Below are 19,803 nucleotides of genomic sequence, written 5' to 3'. Positions count from 1 at the left end.
AAATTTAATTTAATAATAAATTCAGTTTGCCTGTCACTCAAATATAATAAAATGTAACAAATAGAAATTTGAGGCAAAAATGACAAGTCCAATGAAGTACTAAACAATTAAATATAAGTGTACTGGTCCAAAGCAAGTCAGTAATTACATTACACAATACCGATAATTTGAGCTCAATTTGATTTTGGACTACCCAGCACCACATACCTCTGCTTCTATTATGAAAGCTAGCAATGTCCTGGTTCTGTGGGCTTGGTTGATATTGCAGAGCTGTATTTACAGCTTAATGACTCCTATCCTAACACTCCAATTTAATAATTTTTAAATACTCATATCGTGTCTGTTAAGTTACTGACTGTCTGACAAAAATAAATAAAATAAAATTCAAGCAACATTTAAACTTAACTTGTTCTTTACTATAGTTGAAAAATGCAGTGTGTTCATCTTTTTATTCAAAACATTTTCAATTTTTCTGTCTTGTTAGTTATGTATCCTTTTACTGTATATTCCATAGAAGTGAGGTATTTAGTAGATATTCATAATTTACATTTCTGAAATGTTGTTTACTACCTCAAAACAAAAATTCAGATAAACTAATGATTAATAGTATTGCCTCAACTAAAGAACTACATAATTTTGAAAATCTTCACTATTGTAGCTATTAAAACATACTCAAATAAGGAACAGTAAACCATGTATATGTGAAATTATTTTTGAAAACTTTATAAAGTATAAGCAATAGTCTGGTTAAGATAGTGGAGTAGCTAAACACTATGCTTGCCTCCTCCCATGACAACATTAAAATTGCAACTAAATTATAGAACAATCACCCTGGAAAACCATCTGAAGATAGCTAGACAGAACTCCTGTAACTAAGAACATAAAAAGAGGCCACATGGAGACTGGTAGGAGGTGTGGAGATGTGAAACAGGCTGGACCCACCCCCACATGTGATGTTTGAGTATCAGAAGGGACATTTTTGTGGCAAAGGTACCATTTGAGGAGTGAAGGGCCCCAGGCCCACACCAGGATACCAAGCCCAGGGTTTCAGTGCCAGAAAGAGGAGTCCCTACAATATTTGAAAGTGAAAACCAGCAGGGATTCTGCCCTTCTAGGTGAGAAGAAGGCTGCTGGAAAATGATAAATACTCTTAAAGGACCAATATATAGACTTACTTGCTTGCAAGAACTCATCCCAGGCTCTGGTAGAGGGAAGCTGACTTGGGAGGCACCAGAGACACATAAGGAAAGGCTGAGGTTCATGGCTGCAGGGCGAGGACTAGTGAAATAGCCAACGTTATCCATTGTTGAGCTCTCTTCCTGCATCGCGGGTGGGCCAACAGCATATTGCCTATGTTGTACCCTCCCCAACACGGCCAAATCTGAAACTGCACTGGCCTGGTGAACTTTACTCACTCCACCTGGTGACTTTTTGATAGCCTATCCCACCCAATTCCTGCACCACTGAAGGCGCTTTCAGTGGCTGGGCAACTAGCCCCGCTCAGTGCTCCACAGGGGGCTCTTTCAGCAGCAAACAGCAGGCCTTAGCTCACGTGCCTGAGGTATTTTCGGTGGTGGGAAACCAGCCCCACCCACGCTACGGTCTTTCTTGGACAACTCTCAAGGATCTGCATGCACAAGGTGGATGGCAGCTGGACTTGGTGTGCTCTGAGACTTTTGGGAGGGCCCCCAGCTTAGAGCTGGCACCACAACTGAACCTGCATTAAGCTGGTAAAAACCACTCACCCTATCCTGGAAACTACCCGGGACCCCAGAGCACCCAATTCAAGTACTGCCCATGCTTTTCAGTTGCTGAGCCTTACAATAGCCTTTTGCAGAGCTACCCCAGGCTCAGTACTGGTGGATGCTGGCCTTAGTTCTCAGCATGGCCTCTCACACATGCCTCCAGGTCCAGCACAAGAAGTGAACAATCACCAATAACTTTGTAGCTATGACCAGTTAGCCCTGGGCCAGTCACAGGTAGCAGCTAACCTTGGCCTGCATGGGAGCCTCTCTTAAGAGGCTCAGAACAAACATACAAGAGGTAGGCTGCAGGCAATAACACAGCATTACCCAATTAGCCCTGTAAGCAGCACACCCAAAGTGTGATCTCAACAGGCACAGGAACCTGCAGGGGCAAATCCCACTCTGTGGAGTCAGCCCCTTGATAGCAGCTCATATGTGAGTATGGCCAATCTTCACAGCCAGTCGGCCTGAGAGTCAATCCCACTCATTGATGTGCCAAGAAAAATCAAGGCTCAACAACAAGAGGGCACATATACCCACAAAAGGGACACTCCTAGAGCACATGGTACAGGCGATCAGGGAGACTATGCCACTAGGCCATACAGGACATCTATTACATAAGGCTACCAGTGAAGACAGAGTGACATAGGAGATCTATGAAACAGAGGCAGCCAAAATGAAGAAACAAAGAAACATGTCCCAAATGAAAAAACAAACAAACAACAACGACAACAAAAACAAAACAAAACAAACAAACAAAAAACAGGAGAAAACTCCAGAAAAAGAACTAAATGAAATGGAGGCAAACAACCTTCCAGAGACAGAGTTCAAATAACTGGTTATAGGTATGCTCAAGAAATTTACTGGGAACTTCAACAAAGAATAGTAAGCATGAGAAAAGACACAGAAACCATAAAAAAGAACCAGTTGGAAATAAAAAATAATACAATAACAGGAATTTAAAAAAATACCCTAGAATGAATAAATAGAAGATTAGATGAAGCAGAGGGTTGAATCAACGATTTAAAAGATAAGGTAGCAGAAAATACCCAATCAGAACATCAACAACAACAAAACAATTTTTAAAAAATGAGGATAATTTAAGGAATCTCTGCGACAGTATCAAGCACAACAACATTCACATAATGGGAGTACCAGAAGGAAAAGACAGAGAGCAAGGGATTGAGAATCTATTTGAAGAAATAATGACTGAAAAGTCCTCTGACCTGTTGAAAGAAATAGACATACAAGCCCAAAAAGCCCAGAGAGTCCCAAACAAGATGAACCCAAACAGGTGCACACCAAGACACGTCATAATTAAAATGCCAAAGATTATAAACAAAGAGAATCCTAAAAGCACCAAGAGAAAAGCAATTATTTACCTACAAGGAAGCTCCCATACAACTGTCAGCTGATTTTTCAACAGAAACTTTGCAAGCCAGAAGGAACTGTCACAAAATACTAAAAGTGATGAAAAACAAGAACCTACAACTAAGATTACGCAGAAAAAATTATCATTTAAAATTGAAGGAGAGAAAAAGAGGTTCCCAGATAAGAAAAAGTGGAAGAAGTTCATCACCACCAAACCAGTATTACAAAAAAAATGCTAAAAGGACTTCTTTATAAAGAAAAAGAAGGAAAAAGAGAACATGAATACTAATAATAAAATGTCAATAACTGCATACCTATCAATAATCGCTTTAATATAAATGCATTAAATGCTCCAATCAAAAGACATAGGATAGCCAAATGGATAAGAAAGCAAGACCCAAACATATGCTGTCTATAAGAGACCCGCTTCAGATTGAAAGACACACAGAGACTAAAAGTAAAGGGATAAAAAAGGACATTTCATTCAAATAGAAACAAAAAAGCTGGGGTAGCAATACTTATATCAGACAAAATGCTTTAAAACAATGACCATAATAAGAGACAAAGAAGGACAATACAAAAGATCAATAAAACCAAGAACCAGTTCTATGAAAAGATAAACAAAACTGACAAACCTTTAACCAGACTCATGAAGAAAAAAGAACCAAATAAATAAAATCAGAAATGAAACAGTAGAAGTGACAACTGACTTTACAGAAATACAAAAGATTATAAGAAAAAAAAAATACTACCAGCAATTACATACCAACAAATTGAACAATCTGGAAGAAATTGATACATTCCTACAAACATACAAAATTCCAAGACTGAATCAATAAGAAACAGAAAATCTGAACAGACCAATTACTACTAATGAAGTCGAATCAATAAACAAAAAACTCCCAACCAACAAAAGTCCTGGACCAGATGGCTTCACAGGTGTATTTTAACAAACATGCAAAGAATTAACTCCTTTTCTCAAACTATTCCAAAAATTTAATTTCCATTTCCTGATATTTATCCAAAGAAAATCAAAACACCAATTCAAAAAGATATGTACACCTCTATGTTCACTGCAGCGCTATTTACAATAGCCAAGATATGGAAGCAACCTAAGTGCTCATCAATAGATGACTGGATAAAGAAGTAATACATATATTCAATGGAATATTACTCAGCCATAAAAAAAATCTTACATTTGGGACAACAAAGATGGACCTAAATGGTATATGCTAAGTGAAGTAAGTCAGATAGAGAGAGAAAAATATCACACGATCTCACTTATATGAGGAATCTAAAGAACAAAACAAACAAAAAAGCAAAACAGAAGAAAAATAAAATAAAGTAGTAACAATATATGGGGTACTGGGGAACAGTCTAGTGTCCCCTCTCCTGCATACACACCAAAATCTGGGGGAGAAAAGGGGATATACTTTGAGAGTGATATTAATTAAATCAACTCATAATTGGAAGATGACCCATGGACCATTTACTTCATTGTAGTTTAATCAATGATAATGATGATATAGCTAAAGAAAGAATGCACAACAGAAAGTTCATCCAGAGATGCCCAACCGCCACTGACAGCTCCCCTTTATTGCACGTGCAACATTCTTTCAAATTATAATTTTATTTTTCAACACAAAGTCATCCTTCAGAAGTCAGTAAACTATAGCTTTCAGTTAAAATCTGTCCTATAACTTGTTTTTGGAAATAACATTTATCGTAACACAGCCACACCCATTTGTTTACATAGTGTCTGCTGCTGCTTTCTCCATAAAATGACAGAATCAAGCAGTTGTGACAGAGATTATATGTTCCACAAACCTGAAAATAGTTACCATTCCATCTGGCCCTTAATAGAAAATGTCTGCTTACCTTTGAATTACAATGCAATTTTCTTCTAAAAGAATTTATTTGGTCTCTAAAGCAAAACATTAAATGCTTCCTTAAATTATCATGTATCTAAAAAGGACCATACATTTGTGACAACATATAGCTAATAAAGCAAGCTAATGTGAGCTTACAACAAGTTTGCATTATTAATAACTCAACTCAAAAAACATTCACTAAAATTCAATATAAGAACTATAATTTTATCATTTTTATGGAATGCTGGTAGAACAGAATTATTTAAATAAGTTTGCTTGAGTAGGTTTAGTCTTTGTAAAGATGAAACACTCAAAGCCTTTAGAAACATCAGAAATCCATCATATTCTATTTTACTCTAAAAGATAAGTTTGTCTCCAAATTGACAATTAAGGTTTTTTGGTAATTAATTTAAACTATTATTGCAAAATATTACTTACTTTTTGTTTAATTTCCACTGTTTTTCCAGTAATCACAGCCTCGGGTTTGATAATAGCAATACTGTATAGTTGCTCTAGGAAAAAATAATAGAAGAATTTCATTTTCTTGGCACAAAGTCTAGATAATAAAAGATTTGGCAATTAAAAATATAAACTACTAATGTCCAGTGAATTTTTATCCAATGACAGTTTTGTTCATATTTTGGCATTTCAACTATCAAAGAGTTTCTACTTAGACTCAAAGTGCAATTCCTACACTTACATGCAATAGAAACGTTCACAAGAGTGTGTGGTTAATAGGCAAAAAAAAAAAAAAAAAAATATGTGGGCACTAGTTCTTTTGCTACAATTCACATACATTAGTATCACACCCATGATCCATCTAGCTCACTATCACTGGTGAGTGGAGTTTCAAAGGCAAGCAAACATTACACACTAATGGATTTAGCATTATAAGTTTATCTACATTTATCTACCCATTATTAGATGTGTTTGCCTCTACTCCCTCTGGAGTATGAACACATACTCGTATGCCCACACAGACAATCCATTGAAGGCAGGAAATTATTAATTATAAAGTAAACTTGGAGTGTGAGTCATCAAGAAAGATTATTTTCACAAGTTTTTGGAAGATGATGAACCTCTGAATGGCTAACCAGGCACAGAGACCAAATAGAAGGGAGGGAGAGCAAAAGAGGTTGCTTTTCAATAGCTGAATCTCATATTGCACAAGTTATTTATCCTTCTGGTTCCATATCAGCTAACACTGATGTCATTACCAGCTCTTTGATACTTCAAGTAGTGCTCTAATGAGCATTAATGTACACAAATTCCTTGCCATTACTTTAAATTTACTTACCAAAATTTTCAGAGGATGCTTCCCCAGTATCTTCTGTATCTGAGTCTGCAAGTAAAATTTCATTATACTATGGAAGAGAAATGCAAATAAAATAGTTATATTTTAATATTACAGTGAAGAGTTCTTGGAATTTTTTTCTAATAAATATTTATAATTCAGGGGACAGAAGAGAAAGTAGATATGTGCCTGCACTTATCTAACACTACTTTTCCCAAGCTTTCCACTAAAATAAAATAGGAATGTTTAAAATAGTTGGAGTAGGGGGATTATCAGAAATAATTTATATATGCTATATGGAAATGATTAAAAACCAAAAAGCCTTAAAACTTAAGAGCACAAGGAATAAAATAAGAAATAGAGATTAAGAAAACAATAAATAAATATGTTAAAGATCAAAAGTGCATTCGATACATTTCAAGATCCATTCCTGACTATTACAATTAGTAAATTAAAAACAGAAAGATACCACCTTAACTTATTTTTTTTTAGTCTTGTTCAAAACAATAGCCAATTTCCTACTATAGAGCAGAACACTAGGAAGAATGGGAGGTGAAGTCCTTATTAATTGCTTAAGAAGCCCTGAAAGTACTGCTGTGATTCTGTGAACTCCCTGCAAGGTCTGTATATTTACATATACCCACTTTTTTTTTTTTGGCAAGATAATTCGGAACTTCAGATTTTCAATGGAATAAAGACTCAAAAATATTTGTAAATAACTATACTGGAAGCATTCACTCTTATTATAATCAGGAATAAGATAATTATGAAAGCTCTAACTTCAAATTGATCTGACTTCGTATTTACTGGACCTGTGTTGGCCAATAGAGTAGCCACTAACCACTTAAGCCTATGTGAGCACTTGAAATGAGGTTAGTTCACATTAAGATGAGCTGTAAGTGAAAAATACACAGCTATTTTTTTATCTTAAGTATATCTTTAAATGAGAATCTTTTGAATATACCAGATTGATTAATTTTATCTGTTTAATTTTTCTTATATCTAATGTGATGTGTAAAATATTTTATATTATGTATGTGGCTCACATCATGGTTTATATTTTATTACTATAGGATAGAGTTATTCTCTACAAGGCAATTAGATAAGAAAGCTAAATAACAGACATGTCCAACAAAATGGAATAATGTAAAATAAACATGATATCATAAATTTTTTATATACCCACTGTTATTAATTAAAACAAGATGTCATTCTGTAAGAACAGCAAGAACAACAAGAACAACAATATAACCGTAAAACAGTACACATAGAGAAAACTAGATAAAATACAGCAAAAGGAGAATATGTTTAGGAGTCATTCTGTCTGACTTCAAACTCTCATATCACCACCTACTAATTGCCTGTTTCTGCGGAAATTAGTTAATGTTTTTAAGCATTGTCTTATCATTTATAAGTATAAGATTTCTTGAAGTTCCAGTTCATGATGTCAACATAAGAGGCTCCTGAACTCACCTCCTCCCATCCTCCCATAGACACACCAAATCTCATCTACATGTTGCACAATTCCCTCTGAAAGAAATCCAGAAACTAGCTGAGTGACTCCTACACATCAAGCAAATGAGGAAACACACACACACACACACACACACACACACACACACACACACACACACACATTGAAATGAGTAGGAAAGGTTAAGACACAATCTCACCATAAACTCCACTCCTGACACGACATACAATTGGGAGAAATTCACATCTCACAGTATTTCCCCGAGGAGTGAAGGGTTTAGACTCAACATCTAGGACTCAAATTTTAAGACTTCCAACAGGGATTGGCCCCCAAAAGCCTACCTCTGAAAGCCAACTAGGGCTTGCATCTACAAGATCCACAAGACTGGAGTAAATGAACAATTCTTAACAGGCTCTTGAAGACTCACTGTGGCTATCATCCCAAGGCTCAATACAGAGGCAGCAGATTGAAATGCCTAGTTTTTCCCTGAAAGATGCCTGTTTGGAAATCTTATGAACTATAGTCCAAGGGTCAGTATCCTAATTTAACAAGTGCCTAAGGGCTGACCGGAATCCTCTCCAGAGACCGAGGAGACCAGTAGAAGCCATCAAGTGCTCTCCCTCTGCTCTACTGCAGGTTACTGGTGTCTCCCTGGAAGGAGCTTGTGCACATGTCTGGTTCCCTGGCTTTCACAGCTGCTACCCAAGGGACAAATCCCTTGGTCACTTGGCTCTTATGGCCAGAAGAGCTTGAGTTCACAGGTCCCACAAGACTGCCGCAAACAAAAAATAGTTCTTGACTGGCTATCCATCAGGGCACAGCAGGAAGGCAGCAGTCAGAGGCACCCAACTCCTAATGTTTCCCCGAGGGATCCTATTTGCATGTCTTGGGGGCTGCAGCCTGGGTAAGGCTTCTAGTTTGATACACATCTAGGGGCTAACTGCAATCCTCTCCAGAAACCATGGACTCTGGCAGTTCTCATCTTTGCTTTCTCCTTCTGCCCTGTTCCAGGTCACTGTTGTCTACATGAAGAGAGCTTGAGTGCATAGCTGGTACTCGGCTTTTGTGGCTGCTTCCCAGAGAATACATCCTTTGATAGCCTGGCTCTGCCACAGCTGGTGTTTGTTGGTTCAGTAGAACTAGCAATGATAGATAAACCACCCAGAAAGAAAATCAATAAGGAAATATTGGACTTAAACTTCATGTTAGACCAAATGAACTTAATAGACATTTATAGAACATTCCATCCATTAGCAGCAGAAAACACATTCTTCTCAAGTGCACATGGAACATTCCATAGGATAGATCATATAGTAGGCCACAAAACAAGTCTCACTAAATTTTAGTAGATTGAAATTACATCAAGTATCTTTTCCAACCACAATGGTATGAAACCAGAAATCAACTACAAGATGAAATTAAAAAATTCACAAATATATGGTGATTAAACAATGTGTTTCTGAACAACCACGGGTCAAAGAAGAAATCAAAATAAAAGACAAATCAAAACATACCTTGAGACAAATAAAAATGGAAATACAACATATCAAAACTTAAGGGATGCAAAATAAGGGTTCTAAGAGGGAAGTTCATTGCAATAAATGCCTACATTAAGGAAAAAGAAAGGTCTCTAATAAATAACCTAATTTTACACTTCAAAAAACTAGAAAAAGAAGACTAAATGAAGCCAAAGTTAGTTGAGTTGATAACAAAGATCAGAGCAGAAATAAATAGAGGCTAAAAAGACAATAGAAAAAAATCAATGAAACTAAGAGCTGGCTTTGTGAAAAAACAAAGAAAACAGAAAAAAACCTTTAACTAGATTTTAAAGAAAGAGAAAGCACTCAAATAAAATTAGAAATGAAAGAAAAGACATTATAACTGATACCACAGAAATATAAAGAATCTTAAGAGACTACTATGACCATCTGTAAAAATCACTATCTCAAAAAGTTATTTGTAATCCCATGCTCACTGCAGCATTACAGCTAACCCTTGAACAACACTGGTTTGAACTGCATAAGTCCACTTATACACAGATTTTTTTCAATAAATATACAGATCTTTCTCCATATCCCTGGGTTTCACATCCCACCAAAACTCAAAACAGTATTTTTGATCCACATCAAAGTTTTAAATAATCAAATCTATCAGTTTTCTCTTTTTTGATATCTCTGTTTGGTGTTATGCTTACAAGGTCTTCCTCAACCTATGACAACATAAATGTCTGCCAATATTTTCTTCTAATATTTTTATACTTTGTTTCTTCATATTCAGCTCTTTAATTCATTCATCTGTAATCTACTTATTTATAGCATATGAGGAACTTTCTTATGCAAATAGCAACTTTCTTATGCAAATAGTTAACCTAATATTCCTAAGCCTGTTTATTGAGTCATATATCCTTTCTTGATTTAAACTGACACTTTTTACAACAAATACTTAGACAAGTTTGGGCTTATACCTTCTCATTATTTCAATTTTTTAATATTTCTTGGCTAGTCTCCACTTTTTGTTTTTTAAATTCATACTTTCCCTTGTTTGTTGTTGTTTGGTGTGTGTGTGTGTGTGTGTGTGTGTGTGTGTGTGTGTGTGTGTGTTTATGTATGTGTATTTCAATAACACCAGTCACTCTTATTTATCTGCCTTTATTTATGATCACTTTTTTATATGGATTACTTTTGTATGCTATTATGTTCATACCTCAACATGCTTTATGGTTCATTTCTTGATTTTAAAATATTTTATTTCAGTCTACAGCCATGCTACCCTGAACAAGCCGGATCTTGTCTCATCTCGAAAGCTAAGCAGGGTCAGGCCTGGTTAGTACTTGGATGGGAGACCACCTAGGAAGACCAGGTGCTCTAAGCATAAAAAATAAAAAATAAAAAAATAAGGGATTGTAAGCTGACAAGGTCATTGTAATCTGTGAGGTCAACCAAGGATTGCCTTGCCTAAAAAATAAAAAAATAAATAAAATATTTTATTTTTTATTATACAAGTAATACACTTCACACCAAAAAGATCTTATTCTAAATATCCTATTAATATGTACTCTTTTTTTCATTCATCAATTTATCTTGTCTCTCTTTCCATATCAGTAATACAGAGCTAGAACATACTAAATATCTTACTCTTAAGTTTGTATAATTTATGACATAAATTATAGACATTTTATGTAATCTGCACTGTTGCTAGCTTTTGAGTTTATTCCAAATTTTTAATAACATAACATTACAATAAACATCCTTGTCTATATGTCTTATTATCTTCTTAGGGAAAATTATTAGAAGTGTACTTGCTAAGTCAAAAGATACATGTGTTTTTAAGGCCTTTGATTCATATTGCCAAAATACTTCCTAGAAACTTCGCATTATTTATTTATTTATTTATTTATTTATTTATTTATTTATTTATTTATTTTAACTTTTCATCATTTAGATACCTAGATAGTTATAAAATTAAAAAAATGCTTTATAAAAACAACAAAAAAGATGTAATACATTTAAAAAAAATAAAATAGTAATCCAAAATACTACCTGAGGGCGAACCATTTCACCTGCTGCAATTTTCCTCTCCTCATTGACCAAGTCAACAATTTTTTTATTAACGAGTGGTGCATTTGCACCATTAATCTTTGCAACAATTTTGCCATTCTATAAGAGAAAAGAAAGCATAAAGAAAACTTTTATTTTCAGTATAAGTCAAGAATTAACACTTCAAATGGACTACATCACTCCACCTACATCCACATCCACACCAATCTTTTTTTAGCAATTGTAATTAGCCATTTCAAAATAAGGTATCAGTGATGGAAAGTATGTTTTGATTTACTAAATCCAGCTCTTTGAGTTCTACCTTCAATTTATCTGTCTCCTTATAACTAAAGATGGGCTATTCCTGCATTACATTTCAATGGTTCTGTTTAGGCCTCTCAACATGACCCCTTTAATTATTTTTTACATTATGTCCCTTTTGCCTGTATTTCAACACATATTTACTAAACACCTGTTTATTAGCACTGTACTGAGCATGATAGTATGTAATATTAATACTTGACCTAATGAAATTACAAAATAAAACAAACAAACACGTGAAATAATAACCATGACAGGTACCATCAAAAGAGGAACAAAGAACTGGGAACATCTATAAGAATTTGTCCTGATCAAGGAGATAAGCACAGGTACTTATCAATATCAGGAAGTAGTTTTTGGTTTTGGTTTAAAATATGAAGGATGGGTAAGAAATAACTAGGCAAAAAGGAGAACAAAGAGCATTCTAGGAAAAACGAGTAAAGATGCAAGGGACCTAAGGCTGGAAGGGAATATGGCAAATGAGAAAACCAGCTAAGAAAGTGAAGGGTGCCTGGTCTGAGACGAAGCCCATGGCCTGAGGCCTCCAGGGAGTGCAAATGCTCATGGAAGTGTGCAGCCTTTATTCTAAGTGCAGTGGAAGCCTTTGGAATGTTAAAACAGAGGCAATGACTATGATTAGAATTGTTGTTTGTAACGATCATTTCACCTACCATGTGTAAAAGAGTTAGAGGGGGAGTAGGGGAAGATATCCACATACAAATTGGAAGCTATTCTAGAGGTAAAGATGAGAGAGATGGTTGCTCTGTCTATGGTAGTAGTTAGAAAGAAACAGATGAGTGTGAGAATGACTTAGGTGGTAAAATCGACAGGTCCAAAGTCTGGTCGCTAAGATGACTTTTCTGTTCTGACTTGAGAAAATGGATAAAGTAAGATGTTATTCACCAAATGAGGCAACACTAGAAAACCACGTTTCCTAGGAAGGGCGGGAAAGTCTGTTGCTGGGCTGGTTCATTGTGAGATAGCCTTCAGAAAACCAGGAGGAACTGTCAAGGCACCAGTTGAATGCACAAGTCTGGAGCTCAAAGTATAGAATTTAGCTGAAGATGTAAACTTGAGTTATGATATATAAGAGGTGATGATTGAATCTGTATGTGGAGGAAATTTTCTAAGGAAAGTATATGGCATGATAAAGTAAATATTCAGCGGCTAAAAAAAGGATGAGCCTGCAAAAGAAAGGAAGGTGGGGGTAGCATCTAGGATGGCAAGAGGAAAACCAAGTTACAAAAGCCAAAAGAAGCAAATGTTTCAAAAAGAAAGACATAGTCACTGTATTCAATACATTTGAGGGGTACAGCATGATGAAGACCTACAAGTATCTGCTATATTTAGCAACAGGCTGGTAATTTGATATATTGGCAATAGCAAATTTAGTAGAATAATGAGACAGAAGTTAGACTGAATGGGTGTGAAGTAAAGGAGAGAGATGGGTGATAGCTGGAGAGGGACATAATATCAAAAAGGAGTATTATTTTTTTTTAATTAAAAGACTTAATCATATTCAGACTGAGAAGAATCCAATCGAGAAAGGTTTAAATAAAATCTGACACTCTATTACCATTTTTGACTAAAAAGAACTTTCCAACAGTTCTGTGAGCTTTCTAATGCCCCTTGAAAAAAGCCCTTCCTGCCAAAACTTGCTGGAATGAATTTATTGTCAGATAAGAATGCTGACCAATACAAAGGGCTATTGTGGGAATATTTGAAAAAACAAGCAATGGGCATGACAGTGATTTTGTGGTTATAGACTGAGATTCTTAAATTAATGATAATGAATATGGAGCAATAACAAAGTCTGAAGCATAACTGCAGGAGTAATTGGATGAAGTGCATGGGAAGAAAAGTCCATTGAAAGTTTAAAGGTCAAGAATTGAGGGGCTAGGATAGTGGATGAGTTACCAATGTCAATCCTGAAGGCCCCGGGGTGATGGCAGGACTTGGGTTTGAAAGGAAGACTTTGAGCCAGATGCCAAAGTCTTCAGTCAGCTACAGCCACAGTCCCCAACCTTTTTGGTACAAGGGATTGGTGTTCCTATGAGAATCTAATCTGAGGTAGAGCTGAAGTGGTGGTGCTAGCTCTGGGGAGCAGTTGCAAATACAGATGAAGCTTTGCTCACTTGCTTGCTGCTCACCTCTTGCTGTGCGGCCTGTACAGGTCCGCAGCCTGGGAGTTGGGGACCCCTGATCTACAGAACTGATTGGAAGGCCGGTAAATAACAGGAGTAAGGTGGGAGAGAGGAGGTTTTGTTAAATAGAGTGGAACTCCAATATGGAAGGAAAAGAAAGTTATTGTAGTAAGAAGAGGTAAAGGGAACATCAATTCTACTCCTGGTCTCAAGAAACAATCCAAGAAAATAGTCACCCTTTCTGGGCAGCAGAGAAAATGACCTAAGTAAGGAGCCAGATTTAAGGAAAGTCCAAGAAGTGGAACAAAAACTCACGGCCATGGGTAAAGATATTACAAAGTTTGCCAATTGCTTACATCAATTCCAGATGTTACACAGTGAAATGGTTTGAGAGATGGGGGAGAACTAGAGAACTATGTCAGAAAAAGAAAATTCTGAGTGTTAGAAGGATGGAGCATGCATAGCTGGGATGAAGAATGGACTTATACTTTGGGCATTGATTGCAGACATGAGAACACAGACTGGATGGTTTATTTAAGGAGGGTGGGCAGGGGTCTACTGATCAGACCTGACAAAGTTGGCAAGATAATGGCCAGAGCTCCAGACTCTAGGCAGTGGTCCACTTGCCTAGTCCCACGCTTCTAAATGCTACTGCTGCTAGAGTCTCCACATTGTCCCGATAGCCCAAGCCCATTTATGTCTGGTGCAGTTACTCATTCTTGTTCCCTAAACTATCTCTAGGCCAAAAATCAGCAAATAATGATCCAACACGGAGCTGGTATTTTAGCAAAGATGAAAATACCATCTGGCTCTTTATAGATAAAGCTAGATGACCCCTCAAATAAATCATCAAATTTTACATATCTAGATCTACAATGCAATTTTTAAATTCAATTTACCGAGCAATTCAGTTTGTTGAAATAGTTGCAAGAGTATTATTCAACAGAAGCAAAAAGCTATATCCAATAGGTATTTTAAATCATTATTTCTAATATCAAAATGATAATTAAAGTACCCAGTAACAGAAGAACAGTCCAAGGCCTCTCTGTAAAGCCCGTCCTTACTATCCCAGTTCTCTAGCTTTGCAGCAGCTATACTTGCATCGCACAAGTTAGCACTTAACTGTACACTCTCCTTTCAGAAAATAGCACTTACTATCTTTTTCTGATTATTAAAGTTGTGTATTCATCACAGAATATTTGGAAAATATAGAAAAGTATACAGAAGAAAACTTAAATTATGTATCCTTCATCATGGAAAACTGCTATTGACATTTGATGAATACACTTTCTGTCTTTGTTCTATGCATTTGTGAATACAAAGATAAAAGCAATATATATATTAAAAGGTAGTGATCATATGGATATTTTCTTATATTGGTATATGTGAACATTTATAACCAATTCTCTCCTACTGGGTATCTAAGAAATTTCCAATTTTCACTCCTGTAAACAATAATTCATCATAAAATCTCTAATTATTTCCTTAAGAAAGGTAAATACACCTTGTTTTTCTTTTCCCTGATCAACTCAGTGTGTGGTAGTCTAATCTCTCCATCCATATTAGCTCCTAGAGGTAAAGTTATAAAATATATTAATAGATAAGCAAAGATAAGGTAAAAAAATCTATAATTACAATCATCAGAAGAGAGTTCCATGGTAATTTTACAATGCAACTTGTTCTTTAACTGTAAATTGGAATCTAATAATACATTTGAGACAATAAATATAATACTTACAACACTAAAAAGAAAAATAGGTTCACATTTATCTCTAAATGGCTGCAAAGTCACAATGCTGTCAGCTTCTGCCTGAAAAAAAATATTTCACGTAACAATAAAGGAAACTATATCCAAGTCATTAGATAGACTATGAACAAAAAACACAGAGATACATGTACTTTTTACTTTTATGTTTACTACATCATTTTCTTAGTATGTTATCGTTGTTTTAAGGATTAAATTGCATACACTGGCAAGTCAGGCCCTGTATCATTTGGCCTCAACCTGACTTCTGACTGTTCACCTTTATGGTACCTAATCTGCAGCTAAACTCATCTCCTTATAGTTTGCTAGACACTACCTGCACTTTCCTGGCTCCTTACCTGGTCCTTTTCCAACCCAGATAAAATGTCCAATCCAGCTGAGAAGTGATCTTTCTCCCTCCTGTTGCAAATCATCTCCTGTCCATTTCAATATTGTAATACTGTTATATGGGCCTATCTTATCTCCTTTGTTAGAAGGAGATCTATGTACACAGATTGACGATGCTTCATATTCAACTTTACATGTAAACCCTCCCCCTGGATGTTATAGGGCCATACATATAAAGGAGCTTGCTAAATGCTTCCAAACAAATAGGTTGTTCAAAATTCAAAATCTTTAATTTTTATGTTTGTAATTTTCTTAAAAATTTCTCACAAATTTCAAGTTGACTTAACTAGATTATAAACAATTATGTATTAAGTAATAATGTGTTCCTCCATATTTACAGAGCCAGCTGTCTGAAGGAGGTCATTTGGTAGGGTCTTCTATAAGAGTAGCTTTTTGCAACCTAAGGCAATTGTTTTCAAACTGGGATTTCCGGAGGTTCCCCAATCACTACCAAGGATGGTGAGGGGGAAGCCAAGAGAGGGCCCCTTAGCTTTGTGTTGTAATTTTTTTTTTAGTGTATTGGATGTTACATCATTTTCTTTTCCTTTTTTTTTTTCTTTTTCTCTTTCTTTCCTTGTTTCTTTCTTTCTCTTTCTCTCTCTCCCTTTCTTTCTTTCTTTATAATATTAAAGGACAGAAGTCAAAGATTATATTTAAAAGTAACCTAGGCATCATTACAATGTTTATATCATAACAAAATACTAACAAGTAAAGCATTTAATAATATTATAAAAGAGCTGCAATAAATATTTACTGAATTTTTATAAGGATAGGTGGTGCAATGTTAGTACAAGTCTTCAAGTCTTTCAAAAGGGTACATAACAGGAAAAAGTTTATACTAACCATTCAGCTGAGAGTGATTTCAAATGGTAATCAACCTTACAGATTTTAATTTTGGATTTAAGTCTACAAGTTGTGAAAGGGCGCCTTTCCTTGGCTAATTGCAGAAAGCAAAATATCCAGCAGAGGGCACAACGGAGGTTTGGAAACTATACCTATTAATTTCTTTTCACCCTTTATGAGCAGGTCATATCATAAAAACAAGGTCAGTCAATTCGAATGTACTATTGTTGAAGGAATTCAAACATAACAAAAGAGAAACCATTCAGGGACAATGCACAAATATTTTAAATTTGCATTGGGGTGGCAAGTAAGTAAGGGAAATTATTGGAAAACTAGAAACTGGGTAAATGCCCAGAGTCCTTCCTAATGCTATCCTGTAAACAGCACTTGCAGCCCTTACTCTAAGAGACACACACTGAACATATGGTCAGTTGAAAAGAAACATGTCAATAGACAGATTCCATTTTTATACTTTTCTAACATTCACAATCATGACCAATAACCTCAACATTATCGGAATGGGATAAAAATCATGTTTGTTTTCAGATCTGGTAGAATTAAACATGAAGTAAAACTACCAAATGAGCACTGTCCATTTTGAAAAGTTAACAGGTTGTTTAAATTAAGACAATCCTTAAAGGGAATACTTAAACACTTAATGTAACAAGAAAACAATAGTTTAAATATAAATGAAATCCTTACTACAACAAAATGCAGAATTTCATCTTCGTTCAGTTCATTTTTCAATTTTCTGAATAAAGTCTGCATTGCTTTGCATGGTCCACACCAGGCTTGGTAAACATCAATCACTAGAAGATGATGACATTTATGAAAGAACAGAGTCAAAGATTTTAAAATAGCAGCTTATCTCAGTGCTGGGGCAGGGGCGAGGGCAAAGGCATAGAGTTTTACATTGGAAGTAGGGAGCCATGCTCTGTGTTGGGGTACCATGAGGTGCCCTGGGCCAAACTCCAGATGGCTAGACAACGGGGGAGCTCTAGTACCTGTTAGACCTTTGTTCTGCAACATCTCATCCCACAGGCTTTGATTATTGATGACTGCCTGCAATAAGGAAGGCATTGTAAAAGGTATTCAAGTGCCAGTGCACCAAGTAAAAATTTGTTATGTCATGCCCACCTGTAACTGGATTTCTCGCTTTTTGCCCGCCATTTATCCGCTATCACATGGAAAAGGGAAGAAAAATAGAAAATATTTCAGAGGAAATTTAAATAATGTTTTTTCTGTTTATGCATTCATACGGTATCTTAATGTACCGCAGATTTTTTTTTTTTTTTTTGGTATTAGATTATGCACTGTCTTCATTTCTAGAGAGAGAAAAAAGTCACTGAAGGGACTTTTCACGCTGGGCTCTCTGTTAAGTGCTTACAGCAGCCAAATGTCTTATTCTCTGAATAGTCCTGAAGCAAGGTGAGAATGTTAGGAGTTACAGTTTCTTAAAAATTGTTTTCCTAAGGTAGTATCGTTTTCATTCGCATATGTTAACTGTCTATGAACATGCCCATGGATCTTTCTTGGGTCCCTTTCCAAAGATATTTAATATTTAGAACAAGGCCACTAGTGTATTCGAGAGCACAACATAAAACTTTCCGCAGATATTAAATCAGTGAGGACCAAATGTTCTATTCGGTGGTATCAAGGATGTTAAGAGTGTAGTCTGATTACGTGTGTGACAGCACACTAGTGAAAAACAAAGGAGTGACCACGAACAACCAGGCTACACACCCGCAAAGCATGTTGGATTCCCCAACAAGCTCTCACAAAGCAGAGCTTCCTCTAACCTACGTTAAAACCTTTAAAGGCAAGGAAGAAACAACTCCCCAGGATCTAAATCGGCCCTTTCGCCGAGGCACATGACCTTTGTGGGATGAGCTCACCAAGTTCGAGACCTGGCCACCTGGCAGGGGATGGTCGGTCTCCTGCTGTGCTTTCAACCTGTGCTAGACAAGCGGAGGACTAGGAAGACAGGCTAGAAAGAAGGGCGAAGGGGTTAGACACCAACGTTTCCTGCCAGGCCTCTGGCGGCTCGCGAGCATGGCCTCTCACACCTAAAGGGGCACGGCTCCAGCCTCCCTACCCCCAGCATGCAAACCTAGGAGCCGTTACAGGAGCAGTTGGTTGGAAAATCGACCCCCTTCTTGACACTAAAGGGATTACGCAGGCCTGTTCCCCTTCCTTCAGCTGCCTCCTCCCTTTCTTAGTCCCTGCCAGTTCCCCTCGCCTCCAGGTGTGTGTGTCGCAGGGCGGGGGACGGGGCGGGGCGGAGGGCGGCGGGTGGTGGCAGCTTGCCTAAGTGCAGGTTTGATCAGCTCTTTCCTGGGTGGGATTTCTTCCAGGGATTGCCAGGACTTACTACATGAAATGTATACTCAGATAGGAGACAAAGGCTCTCAGAAATCTCTTCAACTTCTGCACCTTCCTTCTTTCTTTCTTTGCGTCTTTCTTTTCTTCTTTCCTTATTTTTTTATTTAGAAATAATTTTAGACTTACAAAAAAGTTTTTGAAAATAATGCACAGAACACCCATACACTCTCCCCTTATCTTTCCCCAAGGTTAGCATATTTCATAACCACATTACAGTTATCATTGCAAGCAGAACGCCAACACTGGTACAAAACTACTCTGTAGACCTCATATGAATCTGTCCAGTTTTCTCACGAATATCATTTTTTCTGGTCCAGGATCCAATCCAATGACCTGCATGACATTTAGTTGTCATGTCTCCTTAGTTTCCTCCAATCTGAATTGTTCCTCTGGACCATTTTTCTTTGTCTTTTATAACTTTGATGAGTATTTCTCTCTTTTTTTAAAAATTTCATTATGTCATTTGTAGAATTCATACCAGGAATATTTTTAAAGTAAGTTTTTAAAAGCACACTCTCCTTTTCTTACTGTATGAATTCTGTTCTTTACACTTAGAATCTTTTTCAGCTTTCTCTATTTTTCTTATTTTTAGCGTACCAGTCCACCCCGTTTATTGAGTCTGCTAACTGTCCTTGATTATTCTTTTTCTTTCGGTGTTTGTAACTTTTGA

General features: G+C 36.4%; 1 protein-coding gene and 1 pseudogene across 1 annotated transcript in view; one reads left to right on the top strand and one right to left on the bottom strand.

Moving 5' to 3' along the window:
* Nucleotides 1-17,921, bottom strand: part of NME8 (NME/NM23 family member 8) — a 39,725-nt gene extending 21,804 nt beyond the window's left edge. The window contains exons 1-7 of the mRNA XM_011376720.1: nt 17,889-17,921; nt 17,756-17,813; nt 17,454-17,560; nt 15,495-15,566; nt 11,295-11,411; nt 6,285-6,351; nt 5,426-5,499 (exon numbers count right to left, since the gene is read on the bottom strand). Of these exons, the coding sequence (XP_011375022.1) occupies nt 5,426-5,499; nt 6,285-6,351; nt 11,295-11,411; nt 15,495-15,566; nt 17,454-17,560; nt 17,756-17,813; nt 17,889-17,921 (528 nt within the window). The remainder of the gene's footprint in view (nt 1-5,425; nt 5,500-6,284; nt 6,352-11,294; nt 11,412-15,494; nt 15,567-17,453; nt 17,561-17,755; nt 17,814-17,888) is intronic.
* LOC111730167 lies at nt 10,508-10,626 on the top strand (annotated as a pseudogene).
* Nucleotides 17,922-19,803: the final 1,882 nt, after the last annotated feature.

This window comes from Pteropus vampyrus, unplaced genomic scaffold (assembly GCF_000151845.1).
Source record: "Pteropus vampyrus isolate Shadow unplaced genomic scaffold, Pvam_2.0 Scaffold302, whole genome shotgun sequence".
In the NCBI taxonomy this organism is placed as follows: domain Eukaryota; kingdom Metazoa; phylum Chordata; class Mammalia; order Chiroptera; family Pteropodidae; genus Pteropus; species Pteropus vampyrus.
This window is presented reverse-complemented; position numbering and strand designations above follow the sequence as displayed.